The sequence below is a fragment of the Poromitra crassiceps genome (assembly GCF_964638095.1).
Source record: "Poromitra crassiceps genome assembly, chromosome: 4".
NCBI lineage: Eukaryota > Metazoa > Chordata > Actinopteri > Beryciformes > Melamphaidae > Poromitra > Poromitra crassiceps.
The window spans coordinates 41,314,057-41,334,162 of record NC_139626.1 but is presented as its reverse complement, the minus strand read 5'-3'; the positions used below and the strand labels follow the sequence as shown (position 1 = coordinate 41,334,162).

At 45.6% G+C, this 20,106-nt stretch overlaps 1 protein-coding gene across 2 annotated transcripts in view; it reads right to left on the bottom strand.

Annotated features, from left to right (window-relative positions):
* Positions 1–18,096, bottom strand: part of zcchc7 (zinc finger, CCHC domain containing 7) — an 88,498-nt gene extending 70,402 nt beyond the window's left edge. Inside the window, exons 1-3 of one of the 2 annotated variants that reach the window (XM_083634492.1) lie at positions 18,014–18,096; positions 15,752–16,341; positions 14,246–14,453 (exon numbers count right to left, since the gene is read on the bottom strand). In XM_083634492.1, the coding sequence (XP_083490618.1) occupies positions 14,246–14,453; positions 15,752–16,273 (730 nt within the window). In that variant the 5' untranslated portion in view covers positions 16,274–16,341; positions 18,014–18,096. Of the gene's footprint in view, positions 1–14,245; positions 14,454–15,751; positions 16,342–16,806; positions 16,856–18,013 lie in introns of those variants that run through there. The other variant, XM_083634493.1, reaches the window with a different exon arrangement.
* Positions 18,097–20,106: the final 2,010 nt, after the last annotated feature.

Sequence of the window (20,106 nt, the reverse complement as noted above, 5' to 3'; positions counted from 1 at the left end):
ACCCCCTTTTGTCTTCAAATGCACACACTTCACACTCCAACACACAACATCTAACCTCACCTCACACACCTTCACTTTCATTCTAAATGTTCTCTCATTTCCACCAATCAAAACATTACACTGAAAGCAACACGGCGCATATTAACTATCATAATTAATGAGTTCAATCTGTCAGGCCAAAAAATTGGGAAACTGACAAAAAATATTTTTAGTTTCATATTAACTCATTGAGTGCCAGCCACTTTTGGAGAACGGATGCTCCCAGTGCCAGAGTTTTCAGAGCGTTTTCAGTGATTTCTCGAGGCCCACAGAATATTGTGTGATATTACTATGTAAACACCGAACACGCACAAGAACGAGCTGGCTCTATTGTATCATCAGCAAAAAAAAGTTTATTGATACCATTTTCCGTTCTTTAGTTATGAGCCGGAGAAGATAGGTTGTTTTCAGCGTTTTCAGGCTTTTCAAATTATTAGCTGAGATAATCCGCCTTTTGTGAAATGCAGCATTTCAAGCACATTCACTGAGTCTGAAGATAATATTTTCTGATGTAGTGACGTAGTTGTTGTGTGATGCCCTGCGTGCACCACCCCCCTCCCCCCCTCCCCCCGTAAACTCCTCCCCACACTGCACACAGCCTCACGCAACCATTATATTTTCGGAGTGCTGCGTTTGTGTGCTGCTGTCGGCTCTCAGCGCCACAGCAGGGAAGAGCCAACCCGGATTGCTGAATGGTTTGGCGTCAGGGGCTGCTTTCCTGGCTGCTAATCGGGTGGAGAAACTATACAGACAGACAGACAGACAGACAGGGACAGAGGGGCTCAGTTGTGAGCGCGGATTGACTCCTGTTCGGAGCCAATGTCAGCTCCCGCGACAGAGCAAATGGCTCTGGGAGCATGCATCGGTTTGTCTTTGATCCACGGCTTTTAGGCTGTTTCTCGGACCTGTCTCTAATCTGGACTGCACCGAGCAAGCACTGTCGCCACCTAATGAGTCCGTAAAATAGGTTATACACCTCCAATAGCTACTATAGTTGTACAGGAGCTGCGGAAGGCTTTGATCGACGTCCCACCGTCAAAAAACGCATTGGACGTCGAAGGACGTCCGTGGCATTCTACGTCACTATTTAATTGGACGTCGAAGGACGTCCATGGCATTCAATGAGTTAAATGTAAATGCTACCCATCAACTGAAGGGATGTGTGTGTGTGTGTGTGTGTGTGTGTGTGTGTGTGTGTGTGTGTGTGTGTGTGTGTGTGTGTGTGCGTGTGTGTGTGTGTGTGTGTGTGTGTGTGTGTGTGTGTGTGTGTGTGTGTGTGTGTGTGTGTGTGTGTGTGTGCGTGTGTGCGTGTGTGTGTGTTGGCTGAAATGTTTTTCAGTACATTATATTTAAATGCTACCCACACACTCTCTGAAGAACAAACGCCCGCATTAATACAAATGAGCACCTGCAGCAGATGTTGACGGGCCTTTTTAGTCAAAGTCTCCAGAAGAAGAAAATAGAGAAATTTGCCTAGATTATTTGGACATAGATTACTTTCAGACAGGACAGCTACATACTAAGCAGAGTAAGAAACGTACACACACTGTGACACAACATGTTCATAATAAATAAGAGGAACATGCTAGTAATAGTCAAATCCTGCCTTATGAATAGGGGGGAGGCTACAATTAAAGATCCTGTTGTTAAGTTGGGTCTTCTGGGGTGAGAGTGAGACATTTCAATTATTGTATCAAATAAACTTCTAACTAAATGTTTTTTTTTTTATATCTGTCCATTTGACAGATGTAAAGTGACTGGAAACTCCAAGTAAACTCCAATGTCATAGAGAACTACTGTGATCTTATCTTATCTTATACCCAATCAAAGTGCGTAATAATACTCCAATTCTCAAACCACCCTAATCTACCCTACTCAAATCTATCTAGTACCTAGACTCGTGTAGACAAATTCAAATCTGCCCAGTATATTACCAATCTGAAAGGGCTAACAACATGACCACCAGCTGTCTCATTTAACTGGTACAGCATGGAGCTGAGAGCAGGTCTGTGGGGTTGCATATAGCTAGCTGAGAAAAAGTCTGACTGTGGGCTTGTATATAGCTAGCTGATAGCAAGTCTGACTGTGGGCTTGTATATAGCTAGCTGAGAGCAAGTCTGTGGGGTTGTATATAGCTAGCTGAGAAAACGTCTGTGGGGTTGTATATAGCTAGCTAAGAAAAAGTCTGTGGGGTTGTATATAGCTAGCTGAGAAAAAGTCTGTGGGGTTGTATATAGCTGGCTGAGAGCAAGTCTGTGGGGTTGTATATAGCTAGCTGAGAGCAAGTCTGGGGTTGTATATACAGTAGCTAGCTGAGAGCAAGTCTGGGGTTGTATAGCTAGCTGAGAGCAAGTCTGGGGTTGTATATACAGTAGCTAGCTGAGAGCAAGTCTGGGGTTGTATATAGCTAGCTGAGAGCAAGTCTGGGGTTGTATATAGCTAGCTGAGAGCAAGTCTGGGGTTGTATATAGCTAGCTGAGAGCAAGTCTGGGGTTGTATATACAGTAGCTAGCTGAGAGCAAGTCTGGGGTTGTATATAGCTAGCTGAGAGCAAGTCTGGGGTTGTATATAGCTAGCTGAGAGCAAGTCTGTGGGGTTGTATATAGCTAGCTGAGAGCAAGTCTGGGGTTGTATATAGCTAGCTGAGAGCAAGTCTGGGGTTGTATATAGCTAGCTGAGAGCAAGTCTGGGGTTGTATATAGCTAGCTGAGAGCAAGTATGTGGGGTTGTATATAGCTAGCTGAGAGCAAGTCTGTGGGGTTGTATATAGCTAGCTGAGAGCAGGCCTGTGGGGTTGTATATAGCTAGCTGAGAGCAAGCCTGTGGGGTTGTATATAGCTAGCTGAGAACAGGCCTGTGGGGTTGTATATAGCTAGCTGAGAGCGGGCCTGTGGGGTTGGATATAGCTAGCAGAGAGCGGGCCTGTAGGGTTGGATATAGCTAGCTGAGAGCGGGCCTGTGGGGTTGGATATAGCTAGCTGAGAGCGGGCCTGTAGGGTTGGATATAGCTAGCAGAGAGCGGGCCTGTAGGGTTGGATATAGCTAGCTGAGAGCAGGCCTGTGGGGTTGTATATAGCTAGCTGAGAGCGGGCCTGTGGGGTTGTATATAGCTAGCTGAGAGCGGGCCTGTGGGGTTGTATATAGCTAGCTGAGAGCGGGCCTGTGGGGTTGTATATAGCTAGCTGAGAGCGGGCCTGTGGGGTTGTATATAGCTAGCTGAGAGCGGGCCTGTGGGGTTGGATATAGCTAGCTGAGAGCGGGCCTGTGGGGTTGGATATAGCTAGCTGAGAGCGGGCCTGTGGGGTTGTATATAGCTAGCTGAGAGCGGGCCTGTGGGGTTGGATATAGCTAGCTGAGAGCGGGCCTGTGGGGTTGTATATAGCTAGCTGAGAGCGGGCCTGTGGGGTTGGATATAGCTAGCTGAGAGCGGGCCTGTGGGGTTGTATATAGCTAGCTGAGAGCAGGCCTGTGGGGTTGGATATAGCTAGCTGAGAGCGGGCCTGTGGGGTTGTATATAGCTAGCTGAGAGCGGGCCTGTGGGGTTGTATATAGCTAGCTGAGAGCGGGCCTGTGGGGTTGTATATAGCTAGCTGAGAGCGGGCCTGTGGGGTTGTATATAGCTAGCTGAGAGCGGGCCTGTGGGGTTGTATATAGCTAGCTGAGAGCGGGCCTGTGGGGTTGTATATAGCTAGCTGAGAGCGGGCCTGTGGGGTTGTATATAGCTAGCTGAGAGCGGGCCTGTGGGGTTGTATATAGCTAGCTGAGAGCGGGCCTGTGGGGTTGTATATAGCTAGCTGAGAGCAGGCCTGTGGGGTTGTATATAGCTAGCTGAGAGCGGGCCTGTGGGGTTGTATATAGCTAGCTGAGAGCGGGCCTGTGGGGTTGTATATAGCTAGCTGAGAGCGGGCCTGTGGGGTTGTATATAGCTAGCTGAGAGCGGGCCTGTGGGGTTGTATATAGCTAGCTGAGAGCAGGCCTGTGGGGTTGTATATAGCTAGCTGAGAGCGGGCCTGTGGGGTTGTATATAGCTAGCTGAGAGCGGGCCTGTGGGGTTGTATATAGCTAGCTGAGAGCAGGCCTGTAGGGTTGGATATAGCTAGCTGAGAGCAGGCCTGTGGGGTTGTATATAGCTAGCTGAGAGCGGGCCTGTGGGGTTGTATATAGCTAGCTGAGAGCGGGCCTGTGGGGTTGTATATAGCTAGCTGAGAGCGGGCCTGTGGGGTTGTATATAGCTAGCTGAGAGCGGGCCTGTGGGGTTGTATGTAGCGCTGCACCTGGTGAAGTGATGGCGGTGAAGGTTCTGCTATAAGAGCTGAAAGGCAGGAGAGGTGGACAGCGCACACAGAGATCTGCTCTGGGATCAGAGCCTGCAGACCAGCGGCCCTGACCCACACCAACACCGTGGCCGATCCCTCTTCCAGTTTAGCTTACCTACGCTCATCTCTCTCTCCTTCGTTCCCTTTCTCTATCACTGCGCCTGCTATCCCTCCACTCATATTTACCTTACAGTCTCAACTCAAGTACTGCCTCCAATTCGTTATTGTTTGAGTTTCTACTGCCTGCAGTTCTTCACTTCATCTGTTAGGCATATGAAAGTAGAAGAGGGAGGGAGCCCCGCTGCGTACCATCAGTGGTACCCGTACCACAGGTTGGGAACCACTGTGCTATGATTAGGAGTCAGGGGTTGAAATACAGTAGTGTTCACCAGCGGTGACCTGACAGCCGATCTGCCTAGCAACAGAGAAGTGGAATGACGGGTGAAAAGCCACAATTTATTGGAATGTCCTTCAAGATTGTGACTACCTACCTGCAATAAAAATATATTATTATATATTGAAAAGTCTCTAGTTCATTGCAACACTACATATCATTCTGAAATAAATGAATGCCATAAGCATAGCAGTCACAACATCATCCTCACTGATCAATATGTCCAAAAATTTCAAATAACCACAGGTACCATCAGAGCAAAACAAAATAACAAGAGAAAAACATCTCTAATGATTCTAAGCATCGACCATAGATCATCGATCTAAATGCAGATTATAATGTAATACAGATTGAATTTGACTGCTTTCAACAAAAGCAACTTGTTTTACATTTTAGATGGACCTTTTACATGGACATTATCGCACGGACACACTACACTAACCACCACCCACACTACCCCCCATAATATATACTGTATACCCCTCACTTTAAAGGACGTTTACTTTGCAATTTATATAATCTATAATTTGGGATTGCTTTGTGTTTGCTCCATCTTCTGCTATTGATGTGATCGCTGGGCTGCATCCTGCACTAAGTAATATGATATTACTCACGATGGCTATTGAAATGAATCTTGAATTTTGTGTTCGGTGTCCAGCAGAAGGAAATAGTAAGAGGGCGAATGGCAGCAGGTCATATTGTGACCATTTACTTAAAGGTATTCTTCGAATTACGAAGAGCTCCGTTGTCTCATTTACCAGATTAGAGTTATTCAATTTCAATGGCCACTGGCATAAAATAATTGTTCAATGATGCAGTTATTTTTTATTTATTTTTAATGAATAAGGCGTTCAACTGAATTTCTATTATTTATTTTTGCATGCGCTAATATTAGGCCTACACAGTAGGCTAATCTAATTTGCATGTCCTATAGAAAAACAGGAGATAATACAAGTTAAACTATGGCACAGCGATTTCATGGTGTGTGTGTGTGTGTGTGTGTGTGTGTGTGTGTGTGTGTGTGTGTGTGTGTGTGTGTGTGTGTGTGTGTGTGTGTCTGTTCAAACACACTGTGTGGTAGTGTGGGTGTGGCGTTACACCTCGTGTGGCACTGGGCAGCCAAGATAAGAGCTGATCCTATCCATGCCTCCCTTCTGCACCGCCCGCCCACCCACACACACACACACACACACACACGCGCGCGCGCACACACACACACACACGCGCGCGCGCGCACACACACCTAGTGCGGTACCCCCACATGCCATTGTAATCTCATTTTACCATCCCAATGCCCACACACACACGCTCACACACACACGCTCACACACACACACACTCTCACACATACAATACAAAACAAAACACACACTGTGGCAAACATAATCCATATCCCACTACTGTCTGACTCAATTCTGAATGTACATCAGCTTCTGCTAAAGGTTAGGATGAAACACACCTCAAAATATACAAAGGCCCACTGAGGCGTCAGCAGCACCCATGGCAGGGGTGCACGTCGCCACAGTCAAAGCTTTAGGCCCATCACTGACAGCCTCCCCAATATGAACAGAGCATACACACTAAGAACCGCGGCCCCCCTACTTCACCTCTGATCCTATCACTCAGTCACATACACATATGAAGGTACAGAGCAGCATGCCACTAAAACCATGAGAGGAGAGAAGAGAAGAGCTTACCTTCTTCCTCTATGAGGCAGAGAGAGCTAACCTTTTGGCTACAAAAACACACACACACACACTCAGTGGCTCTGTAAGTCACCAAGACGTTCAGTGATGATGTGATGGGCCACCCCGATAGCGAGCCAGAGCCTTCTCTCTAAGCCTCAAAGAAAGTTTGCTGTGCACTGACCAAGACCGAGGGGACAAAAAGCCAGGGGGAGGATAGGGGGAGGGGGGTTTGAGTGTGACCACTGAGTGAGCTTTATTACGATTCAAGTTTAGCATCAGCACCCCCCCCCCCCCCCCCCCCCCCATTCATACACAGCCTGCGTGCACACGCACACCTCTCTCTCCGGGTGGGAGAGGAGGCACTGATGTGGTTTTTGGGAAGCCCCTTCTTTCTCTCTGTCGTTCCGTCTGGCTGCTGCTGCTGCATGGCTCCAGGACAGGCAGCCAGCCCTCTCCTCTCTCATCCCCCTCTCTCCACTTCCTCTCCTCTCTCATCGCCCTCTCCCCACTTCCTCTCCTCTCTCATCCCCCTCTCCCCACTTCCTCTCATCCCCCTCTCCCCACTTCCTCCTCTCTCATCCCCCTCTCCCCACTTCCTCTCCTCTCTCATCCCCCTCTCCCCACTTCCTCTCCTCTCTCATCCCCCTCTCCTCTCTCATCCCCCTCTCCCCACTTCCTCTCCTCTCTCATCGCCCTCTCCCCACTTCCTCTCCTCTCTCATCCCCCTCTCCCCACTTCCTCTCATCCCCCTCTCCCCACTTCCTCTCCTCTCTCATCCCCCTCTCCCCACTTCCTCTCCTCTCTCATCCCCCTCTCCCCACTTCCTCTCCTCTCTCATCCATCTCTCCACTTCCTCTCATCCCCCTCTCCCCACTTCCTTTCTTCTCTCATCCCCCTCTCCCCACTTCCTCTCTTCTCTCACCCCCCTCTCCCCACTTCCTCTCCTCTCTCATCCCCCTCTCCCCACTTCCTCTCCTCTCTTATCCCCCTCTCTCCACTTCCTCTCATCCCCCTGTCCCCACTTCCTCTCCTCTCCCTCTCCCCACTTCCTCTCCTCTCTCATCCCCCTCTCCCCACTTCCTCTCATCCCCCTGTCCCCACTTCCTCTCCTCTCATCCCCCTCTCCCCACTTCCTCTCATCCCCCTCTCCCCACTTCCTCTCCTCTCTCATCCCCCTCTCCCCACTTCCTCTCCTCTCTCATCCCCCTCTCTCCACTTCCTCTCCTCTCTCATCCCCCTCTCCCCACTTCCTCTCACCCCCCTCTCCCCACTTCCTCTCCTCTCTCATCCCTCTCTCCACTTCCTCTCATCCCCGCTCCCCACTTCCTCTCTTCTCTCATCCCCCTCTCCTCTGCTGTCCCTGGACTGACCAACAGCTGCCCCTTAGAGCCAGGTGACAGATAGCCACTCTGCATGCGTGTGCGTGTGCGTGTGTGTGTGTGTGTGCGTGCGTGCGTGCGTGTGTCCATGTACTTGGGGGGGAAGTATGAGAGGGAGTGACTGACAAAGGATTAGATTGTAAAAGCGCGAGTGTCTGTGTGTGTGTGTGCGTGTGTGTGTGTGTTGAACAAGTGACACCATGTGGGCAAGAGACAGAGATAGAAAGAGAGAGAGAAGTGCGACAGGATTCAATTTCTGTAGGTGACAGAGAGACAGAGAGAGAGAGAGCGCTCTTCACAGACTAAGTGTAGTGAATGTGATTTGATGGTGATGCTGAGATGGGGTTTAGGCGTACAAATACTATTAGTCACTGCTGTGTAAACCTGTTACTCTGCGCGTACGCACACGCGTGTGTGTGTGTGTGTGTGTGTGTGTGCACTGCACGCACACGTGTGTGTGTGTGCACTGCACACACGCTCACACACAAACGACTACGAGGTAACACAAGCAAGGCACCCAGGCCACAGGCATCAACACACGCCATGGCATATCAAATAGAAATCAATCTCGATATTATTTTATCCAACAGCCCCATGTTATGGATGTAATGGTTATTGTAGTCACAGGGCTAGGGGCTGCATCCCGAGACAAGATTCCTCTCCCATGCCTTTAGTTGTGACTGGGCAGCAATATGGATAAAATCAAATATCATGATATTTTTGACCAAATACCTACCCATACAAATTGTAGGGATGACTATTGGTGCACTGCTTTCAGAAAATATTTACACAATGAGGGAACAGTCTGGTGGAAAGTTGAGAAAATGACGTCCCTTTACTGTAACGCAGCCTTTAAAACCAGGAAAAGACAACACATATGCCGTATAACAATATTACCATATCCAAAATCTAAGGCGATAGCTAGTCTCATGTCACGATATCGATAATATCGTGATATTGCCCAGCCCTAAATACTAGTTATTCTAGTGACCCATGGCTGACCAATTTGGGGCCCGCGGGCCCACGGACCACGCTCAGTTTGTTTTGGCCCTCCATGGTTTTGAAAGAAAAAACAAATTACAAGATTTTTTAAGATAGCTTAATAATACTTTTACCATATGAAACTAAGAAGACCTCTTTTAGATTCTGAAAGTAAAAAAAAGTCTATAAAATAATATAATTCAATCATGTCATTTCACAGAACATCAACATTTATTTTTGGCCATCCATCCAGATTAATTTTGGCCCCTTCATAGGAAAGAATTTGGGCACCTCGATGTAGTCACAGGCCAAGGATGCAACCAGCTGCATCTGGACAGCCTGAGACAGGATTCCTCTGCCATACCTTCAATTTCAGCTGGCGATGGATGTATACTATCTTGCCTTCAAGCAGGATTAAACCTACACCAGTGGAGGAGAGAGGAGAGGAGAGGAGAGGAGGCGTAATCAAGACTATCCAGGCCAGTGCCTCCTCAAATTTCCTTGCCTTTATTTTTATCTTTTTTTTTAACACCCCCCCGCCCCCTCTTCTCCCACGTTAAGCCCCCTACCACACCACACCCCTGTGACCCCCCATGTGCCGACATGAGGTCAAGCTCCAAAGATCACAGAGAGAGGCCAGACAAGGGAAAGACAGACAGACAGAGAGAGAGAGAGAGAGAGAGAGAGAGAGAGAGAGAGAGAGAGAGAGAGAGAGAGACAGACAGACGGAGAGAGTGGGAGGGAGAGAGAGAGAGAGAGAGAGATCCCCACTCCTCCTTTTCCTCCAAAAACCAAAAACCAGGCCAAAACCTCAAGCCTCCCCACTAGCTGCAGACCCCCTCCTTCACCTCGGCTGTGTGCGGAGGAGGCAGTGAGCACTCTTGCAGAAACATCAGCCCAGGGAAATTCAAATGAGGAAGAAACAGAGAGAGAGAGAGAGAGAGAGAGGGAGAGAGAGAAAGAGAGAGAGCACAATAGTGAGAAAATAGGATAAAAGAATGAGATGGGGAGAGTGTTAGGTAGGAAGGAGGGGGGGGGGGGGCGAGAAAGAGAGAGAGAGAAGCTGGAGAGGTTGCTGAGGCTGCAGGTTAAGATAATGTGGAGATCTGGAGAGATTTGCAGGGAACATTTTTATTCATTTTTCTGATTACTCCCATCTCTCCCAACGCCCTCCTCCCCTCTCGCACCCTCTCTTCCTGCGTTTGTTTGTTTTTGGCATTAGCGTTATGACTGTTGGTATGCGTGTGTGTGTGTGTATGTACACATGCATGCTGATTAGAACTCTGGATTTTATAAACACAACACAAATATCCACACTCAACGAGCGCTCGCACACGTACATATCAATACATGCACACGCACACATATTTAAAGATGCAAGCAGGCGACTGCGCCGAGAGTGCAGGGAATGTCAAGAGCTGTGCACATTTCTAAAACGTGCACACGCAGACACTGAATGTGTGCATGCAAACGTGAAGGCACGCGGCCCGTTCGCCATGTGGCCTTATCAATGTACTGCAGGTAGGCTAAGTGTTCTGAACGAGTTGGACCGGACAGAATTATGCCCCGCTTCAATTCCGTTACACGCATTCAAACTTTCACTGACTTTCAAAGAAAGCATACAAACATATAGCACAATTTTTACCCCCCAGACGCACCGGGAGAACTATAACGAACTAGCGGCAAAGAAGGCCAACTGTTGCGTGGCCAACTGTTGCGTGGCCTCATGTCACCGGTGTCGCGGCCAAAGGTTGTACTTGAACACAAAGACTACACCCGACGGTAGGGTTGTCACGATACCAAAGTTTTGACTTCGATACCAAGTTTAGTATCACGATACTCGATACTGATACGATACTCGATACAGATACGATACTCGATACCTAATGGATAAGAAACAGAATGTCCACAAGGTTGATCACATTCACAAATTCAAGGTTTAGTAACACCCTTAACAGTCACTGTGGGATTGAAGGACACCTTTTGAAATGTGTCTCTCTGGTGTTAGAAGACCACCATATTAACTGAATGTTTCTGTGTTAGAAGAATAACTAAGTGAATGTTTCTGTGTTAGAAGAATAATGCCATATTAACTGAATGTCTCTGTGTTAGAACAACGCCATAATGTAGGCCAGTGGTTCCCAAATGATGTGCCTAGGCACACTGGTGTGCCTTAGGACAAGTCCAGGTGTGCCTTGGGATTTTGCATCATTGCAATTGCAAATATAGCCTAAAACTATACAAAAGGTGTGTTGCTGCTTTGATGTAGTAATTTTGCAGTTTCAAATTCATTCCTAGAGTAATATATTTTGTCAAATTTTATTTGACATTAGTAAATAAAAAAAACATTTAGAGTGATAAGAGTAATAAGAGGCTATTTTGCACCGATAGTCTTAGGCTATATAGGTGTGCCTTGAGATTTTGTCGTGCCATTTGATGTGCCATGGGCACAAAAAGTTTGGAAACCACTGATGTAGGCTATCTCTATGTATCTCTTGATACAATATTTCTCTTTACACTCTTTACAAATTATATAGCCATGTACATTGCACTCTTCACAACATCCTGTGATATCAGTCAATGTTTGAGACAGGTCCTTTGCCTGTCTGTGTCTCATTGAAAATATAAACACATTAGAAAAATATGAACTGCAGCACTGGCACAGCACACTATAGGCTATGCAAAATGGCTCAGACTGAAAAGTTATCAGTGTGTCTGCCCAGTAACACACGATAACATAGTAAGGGTAACCCAGGTTATTTATTTTGTTGTGACACATTACAGATGTCACTCAAAGGCCACACTTGCGTGCTTTACCGACGGCTCCTGAACGCGTCATGTGCAGGAGGCTGACTGGAGAGATTTTCCGATTTTTAATCGATTTTTATTTTAATCCTTTGATATCGATTCATATGTACAGAGATCGATTTTTTATTATTAAAAAATATATAATAATAATAATAATAATAATAATAATAATAATAATAATAAACAGGCAAAAATATTATGCTGTGTGTGGTAGTTGAAACATAGTTTCAAGTTGACGTTTATTTATGTTTGTAGTTGGAACAAAAACATAAATACTGTAGGCTACATGAATGGAAATGTTTGATCATTAATATCTACTTTTAGAAATTATTTAGGCTGAAATCAAATCACTGTGCATAATTGTGAAAGTGTCTTTATTGACAGATGAAAAGGCTGTTATTTACCCTTTGTTACGGTGAGTAAATATGTGTAACAAAAAAGGTTGGGAACCCCTGTGTTACATAACTGGACAGTCATGTAATTCAGGTTACAGCTAAAAAAACACGTTTTGGTATCACTAACCAAATCGATATTGAAATGAATCGAATCGGAATCTAATCGAATCGGGATTAATCGATTCGCAACCTTGTGAATCGGAATCGAATCGATTCTTGAAATTTGAACCAATACCCAGCTCTAGCTGCGATAGTGTTTGTCTGCTCTCAACCTCGCTTTAATCTTCATCACAGCGGCTCATTACTCATCATTCTGCACAAGCACTCGCGGGTCTCTCCTCCTTTTACAGACTCTCTCACTAATCTCACCTCTGTTTACATGCTTTTCAGATCGGCCAGCTAACACGCTAGTTATACTTAGCTCGGCTGTTAGCTACTTAGCTTAGCTCTCTCTCTCGGGTAAGATGTTCATGTTCATGTTTGTTACGCATAACAACAACAATTTGCTGGAGGGGGAGAAGTCTCCCGCTAGTGCTCCCGCTAGTGTTGATGTCCAGTGTGATGGCAGAGACACTGGGAAATTTGTTTGTTTATTTGTTGCGTCGCGTGTAACGTTAATTAGACGAGGAATCCCGCAACTTCATCGTTTTACAGCAGAGCCATTCTGCTCTACAGCCGTAAGGGTTAATATGTCACTTTTATAAGTTTAGAAAAAAATGTAGACGTCAAAGTAACCATTTAGATTACCCTTGTGCGCTCATTTGATCAAACAACGATAAATAACGGCTATTTAGAAATCTAGTTTTCGTTTTCAGCTTTATTTTATGCATTAAATGCATTCATAGTATAAATGTCGTTCGGGTGCTGGGATAACGTAATGCATTATGGGTAGTCGGCTACTGTGGCTAATGCTAGCGGCTAGCGTTAGTTACTTTACATGGCAGTAAAACGCCACAGAATGACCAAATTGATTTACTTTTAACCATTTCGAGTAACACTGTTTCCATACGGACCCCCAGCGTTGGTTAGTTCGTTGTTTATAACGTGACTATATTTATAACTTTTATAACGTACTCCGGTTTCCGGTTTATAATTCGGGTCTGCAGCCAAAGAGTATAACAAAGGAAATGGCAAGCTGCAACACTCAAGTTAAACCGGACCTTGTACCCATAATTATTTTTACAGTGGGGCATTAAAAAAACAGGTGGATAGAGAGCCAAAGTAGAACGTCACTTCCTGCTTCAGCACTGTACCAGAGATTTTCATCCGCCATTTATTTTCCCAGACATTCCGTAAAATGCTTATAAAATGTGTTTTACTTGTTCAAACCAAACGATTCAGCTATATTTAGAAACGGGAGAGACCACATAACATTTCAATTGGACCAAAATGTAAAAGAATTGCAGATTTAGAGAAAATATTCTTTCGATGTAGTTTTTTTAAGTTCTATGGTCTCTCCCGATTCTAAATATAGCTGAACCATTTGGCTTGACGAAATAAAACTATTTTTATAAGCATTTTACGAAATGTCTATGGGAAAATAAATGGCGGATGAAAATCTCTGGTACAGTGCTGAAGCAGGCGGTCACTTTGCCTCTCTATTAGCACGTACGTTCTGCGCCTGTGTGAGACCTATAGGACTGCGGATATACAAACCAGATACATGAAACGAAGCAGCGTTTGCCTAATATTTTTACACCGCTCTCTCTCACCACTTAAACGGTATCATAATATGGTAAATGGTAAATTGACTGCATTTATATAGCGCTTTTATCCAAAGCACTTTACAATGTGCCTACATTCACCCATTCACACACCGAAGGCGGCCAGCTCGACATGTGGACTGGAGGAGCCGGGGATCGAACCACCGACTTTCTGGTTAGTGGACGACGGGCGCGCTCTACCTCCTGAGCCACAGCCGCCTGTAATATACAGTAGCTACTTCTAATGGAGAATATGTCAGATAAAAAGGTGCAAATGGCACCGGTGTTGTCAGCCCTTTGCCTGGTCTTTTGCTTGTGGAAGAAGAAAGGAAGAGGCGCAGATGGAAGAATCCGAAGAAGCCGCCGACAAAAGCAGACTACAGCCAACGCAAACTACACCGCAAAAGACTAGGGCGACAGACGCTCACTGACGGCTCAGACGTTGCCAACCGCCAATTATCGCCTTGGTGTGTACAAAGCGTACACACAAACACACAGTGTACCTTCTTGCACACATTCACAAACATACACACAGACTTCACCTGCATTGCTGTCAATCTCTCCCTCCAAGTTGAGCGAGATGCACTGGTCTCCGTCCTGCTTCCCTCGACCCAGGATCATCCAGTTTTCCAGGCCATCCGAATCCGAAGCAGACCCGGACTCTGATCCAGACTCTTCTGATTCTGAACTCGAGCTCAAAGTGTCCGCAACCACAACCAGAGGGGGGCTCATCTTCCTCTTCTGAGTTGCCTAAACAACCAAATGTTGATAGGATGATTCATTAACCATGAGTTCACACTGCAAGCAGCACACTGCAGCACACTGCAAACAGTCATTCCTATTCCAAGACTTCCCATTCATTTTCTAAGAAAATTATTGGCCACTGTTAACCAGATTCACTTTGCTATCTATCTATCTATCTATCTATCTATCTATCTATATCTATAAAAGGGGCAATGTGGACAATGTTTGTTCTCTGTTCTGTTCACTTTCAATTTTTGTCCCATTGATGTCATCAGTGATCTCATAAATCACTGATGATGTCATAAGTGATATCATCAGCGATGTCACTTCAGCAATTGTGCATTGTGACATCACTGAGTGATCTCATAAGAGCAGGTGAGCCCGCACAGCAGCAGTGATGTCAAAAGAGCAGGTGAGCCCGCACAGCGGTCGAGCTGCATGGTGGGCGAGGCTATGCAGAGGCCGAGCTGCGTATGCAAGGGGGCCAGCTCGGTTAGCTGCAGTGTGTGGGCATATGATTTTGAATATATGATTTTGAATACATTTCAAAATCACCAAGGATGGAGGATAAAGATCCCTGAAGTTTACTTGCCGACCACAAAATATCAAGCATGCACTTGATTTAGCTTTAGAAATAACTCCAACTAAGCTCAGAGATTCATTGCGAGAATGTCATATCACTAGTATTACACTTAAGAGAGGGAGTGCTGTACTTATTGCTTTCATACAGCAGTTGTATAAACAAAAATCAATTATACAATAGTTAGTTCTGGTTGAGCACTTTGATTGGGCAAGAGGCATTCCATGAGTGCTGATATACAGTAGTATAACAGCACTTAATGTTACTTAAGCAATATCACACAAGAGGGAGTGGTGTTGTACTGGATATCAGCATGACTGTGATTCGCTCGTATGCCCCCCTCATCCTGTAGTTACTGTTACTAGGCAGGTCAAACTTTTAGCCTACAGCTGACAGTCAAACAAGAGTTTCAAACAAATATCTCAAGAACTATAGTACTAAGAACTAAGAAACTAGTGACTCACTGGAAGCAGGCTGCGGGGAATTAGCTCTGCCACAGGAAGTGTAAATACAATCGGTTCCGATTGTGTTGACACGTCCTGTTAGTCTCTCAAGCCAGACTGTCTCTTCTACATAAGGTGAATATGTTTTATAGAAACAAAGGCTTGTGTATCAACGGCTTATATAACGTCACGGTAAGTACAACGGAGTCCACGAGGGCTCAGTCCACAAGTCCAGAGGGTGGACATTTGGATTCAGCATATCTTTCTCTCGCTTTCTCTACCTGTTGGGCCGGGGTGGAAGCCTGCAGGGGGCGTGACTTCACACCCTTGGCGGCGCAGATCCCGTCGTCCGTGTCGTCGGTGTCGTCCTCGTCGTCCGTGTCGATGGTGATGATATCGGTACCGGAGTCAATGACAATGACCTCCTCCTGATAAAATGACGACGACGCCCTCTGACCTTTAGGGTCAGCTTTCCCCTTCTTCGGTTTATCCAGCTTCCGCCTCACCTGCTGCACCTCGGTGTCGCCCTTCAGGTGTTTCTGTAGCTCGCTCGCACTGTCTCTCTGTCCGGAGTCTTTCCATTCTTTGTCACCGCCTGTCGTCTTCTTCTCAGTCACCTCCAGCTCCTTCTCCCCTCCATCCTCCTGCTCCTCCCTCTCTGCTGCGTTGGAGGAGTAGTGGAGCTGGCTGTAGAGGTGGAACTCCAGCTCACTGTTGACCTCCGACCCTTCAGAGTCCTCATCGTCCTCCTCTCGGTAGAGTTCATCTTCCAGCTCCTTCCGCTCCTCATAGCTACAGTACATCACCACAAACACCCTTGATACACACACAAACACACATATGTGCAGTCGTGCACACACCTATCTGGTCTCTACAACACACACACACACACAGTGACACACACACATACACACAATTTACATGTTATTATTTTAAAGCTTTAGCTAGCTGGCTTTGTGTATACTGTAAGGGTGATGTTGCTATGGAAACGCAGATGCTCAACTGTCAGCTGGTTTGCTATATCAACTTAATTTCAGTAACTTTTTTTCTCCTTTGCTCCTTACCGTCTTATAACACAATACTGTATTTTGACCAGAAAATAACTGCTTTACTTTGGGAACTCATTCTAGAATTCATTCATCAGAAACTTGAGAAATGGCAACTCAGAAGCTGAAGCTTGCAGGGACAGAAGATATACAGAAAAACAAAGAGGTGTTATTATATAGTCCTCAAGTTGTCATGACAAATAAATGATCCTAATTTTACATACGAATATAACACACAAAATTACAATATATGGATAAACTGCATCAAAAATCACATAGTATACACTTACCTTTACTATCATCCACAAAACTTTAGAATAAGTAGGCACTAGAGAACTGAACCCTGTCTACATGAAAGACGGACTTTGGTCTTGTTCTGAAATCCATACGGGCTTGTTAATACAACTGAGAAGTGCATGGCTCAGTTGCACTCAAATAATTTGTTCTGTTGCACCGATTGTTAAACTACCGTATATAGGCTTCACTCAGTAACACCTACATTTTGTCTCTCATTTTGCCACGCTCTCTCTCTCTCCCTCATATACACACAGGGGATAGACCTGGCCAGTCCTGCGTATCACCATGTGCCATGATGTCTGGACTGAGGAGATGATTGGGGCCCGGACCGGGCCTGCACACACCGCAGAAACGCCACGCTAGGCGGTCACAAGCCTCCCACCAGGGAATAAGGACAGAGGAGTCTTGCTGGTTTGTGTGGGAGAGAGTTTGAGAGGAGAATGGCGTACACGTTTGGCAGTTTGGCAAATGTTTTAGGAGTGAGCATGTAGCCTGTTTCAATCAGTGTGTCTTTGTTTGTGTCACTCCCTCAGAGATGACAAGAGTCACAGGGAAGAGGGAAATAAATAGGATAAATGCAGCGCCATGTCTCAGGTATATAAATAGTGCCAGGGTTATTCATGGCCCATTTATTCCTGCGACTACGGGGGACTGGCCAGGTACGTAAACACACTGAAAGAGTGAGAGAGAGACAGAGGATCCCGATTCCTGACAATACTGATCAGTTAACGCATAGCCAAAGAGTGACTACACGAGTGGACTAGCGACATCACAACAATTAACGTGACAGCTTTATAACAGATTGTGCCATGTCCCTCAGGTTAGCTTGATGGTAGCCCCGGTTAGCTACATGCTAACTAGCTAGCACATGAAGTGATGCCTAAACTAACCGGTTTAGCAGTAACTGCATGGAGTTTTTACCAAACGAACAGGATTTACAACTATGGAGGATGCCGTAGAACTGTCGCTGACACATCAATGTCCAAGTTATTGATAAACATCGCCAGTGCTAAGGTAGCATGTGTTCCTCCTGTCTGTCCACGTGTTTATAATCACAGCACCACAGCAGCCGGGTCAGATGTAAACAATGAATCACTTTCAGTCTAAACACGAACAATGAAAACATGTAAACATGACTATTATCGCACAACTACAAGCCGCCTCTGGCCATGTTTCATATTGTCAACAGCACAAACTCACCTTTGCTATAACGTTAAACTAAAGGCTTCGGAGTTGCTCATTTGCTTCTAGCCAGAGAGAGACAGACAGACCAGCGACTTCCGGATTCGTCAAAGACAAATAATGGGCTGGCCGACCGTGACGTTTCACTCTCCAGGATGAAAGAACGCTGTGAGTGCAGAGTGCAGGATGACTGGTGGCAACAAGAAAACGCAACAGAAACAGAGTCATATGTCGGTATTTACAGTTGTGGACTCTGGACTGGCGTGATTTCAATGCTTTTAGTAAGACATAGTAGTAGCACCCAAACCTAGCCTAATGAAAAGTCACCATAATAGCCTATAGCCTATATATTGATTCTCCATAGTGACCTTACTTACTTTATTTATTTATTTATTTATTTATTTATTTATTTATTTATTTATTTATTTATTTATTTATGTATCTGTTGTGATGAAGGGTGTAGCTTCCTAGCCTGGGTAAACCCAGCCTCCACGTGACCTGCTCTAGACCTGCTCTCAGTCACTACAGGCTAGTAGCTTCCCTCCATGTACTGTGCTGGATTATTTAAATTGGAACCTGCTGCAGATGATCCATCAGAATCACAGCTGTCTTTATTGGTACAATTCCTGTACTCCGTGTCATGCAATCCTACTTACACCTCAGCCTGGAAGGATTTATGACATCACTAATGACATAACAACTATTCAAGTGACATCACTTATGACATCACCAATGACATCACAGTTGCTCGAGTGACATCACCGATGACACAAGGACCTTTATGAGAGGGCCTTTTCTACATCTGTTATGATACCGCTGTAATAGTCCAATAATATCCCAGTATACTAGTTGTATTCCTTTTAAGGGGCTTATAGTCGAGATATTGACTACATGCTGTCGCATAATTGACAGATCTCTGTAGTTAAGCAAGACTTGCTCTCATTTGTTTAACTCTAACAAGATGTATGGAAAATTTAACATACAAAATAAGGGATCTCAAGAGTGCTGGCAGCTGTACTGTTAGGGGCGATCCAACTTATGATTAAGCATAATTTTTGTGCTTTGAGAATTCCATAAAAGCATATTGTGATTATAAAATGTCTTTGTTAATGTTGGTGTGGAATTGCCAACTGAGCTGCTTTACTTGTAATGCATCATATCTCTTTTTCAACTGACAAAAGACCTATATTTTCCCCACTATGAAGACTATTGTCACTCTGATGGATGTTAGCAATTTTTCACCTTCCTCAATAAGACGAAAATGTTAACTATGAAATGTCAGAACAGTGCGTGTTTGTGCATGTGTGTGCGTGTGTGGGACTAGTTTGGACCTTCAGCCCTATATGCCATTATTACAAGTTGATGGGAATGTAAATCTATATGTAAATGTAATTCAACACACTGGCTATCGCCATCATTCATATTTATTACATGTAGACTACAGGACTATTATGCTACCTGGCTCCAATACAGACTGTATAACGTTAACATCCATCTTTTCCCCCCCTCCATATCACCATGAGAATAATTGTGAACTCTGTATATCCGACTATAAGCGTCGCATCATAGTGAGCGCATGGTACGATGATAGGGAATCAGAGTTTGAATGCCATCTGATTCCAGAGGCTTCTCCCATGCGTGTCAGACACAGGAAAGGCCATCACAGTGTTGGATTGTTTCCTTCCAAAGGTTAGGCTGCACCTCCAGTCTCATCACTGTGTCACACACGCGTGCGCGCACAGTGTCCTGCGTCGGTTTTGTTTTTGGGCAGTGCATATGGGGGCCCTCTCGTCTCCTCTCCTCTCCATATCAATCTAAATTGGATGCAGGGTTTGGGATGCCTCACTGCCTCAGTGAAATTGTGATTCGGCTGCCCGATTTTGGGTCCCATGCATTTGCCGTTATTTACCGTCATTATTTTTTAAAAAGGTGGAGGAGAGTGGCGGGATGGAGGAGGGAGGAGAGTGGCTGGATGGAGGAGGGCTCGTCCGGGTTCAGCGGTTCATCTCCCGAGCGTCCAGACCAGTGGCGTGTTGAAGATGGAGTGGCCGGGACAGGGATTCAGAGTCCCCCGACTTCCAATCACACTTTCCAAAGGGCCGCTTCTGCCT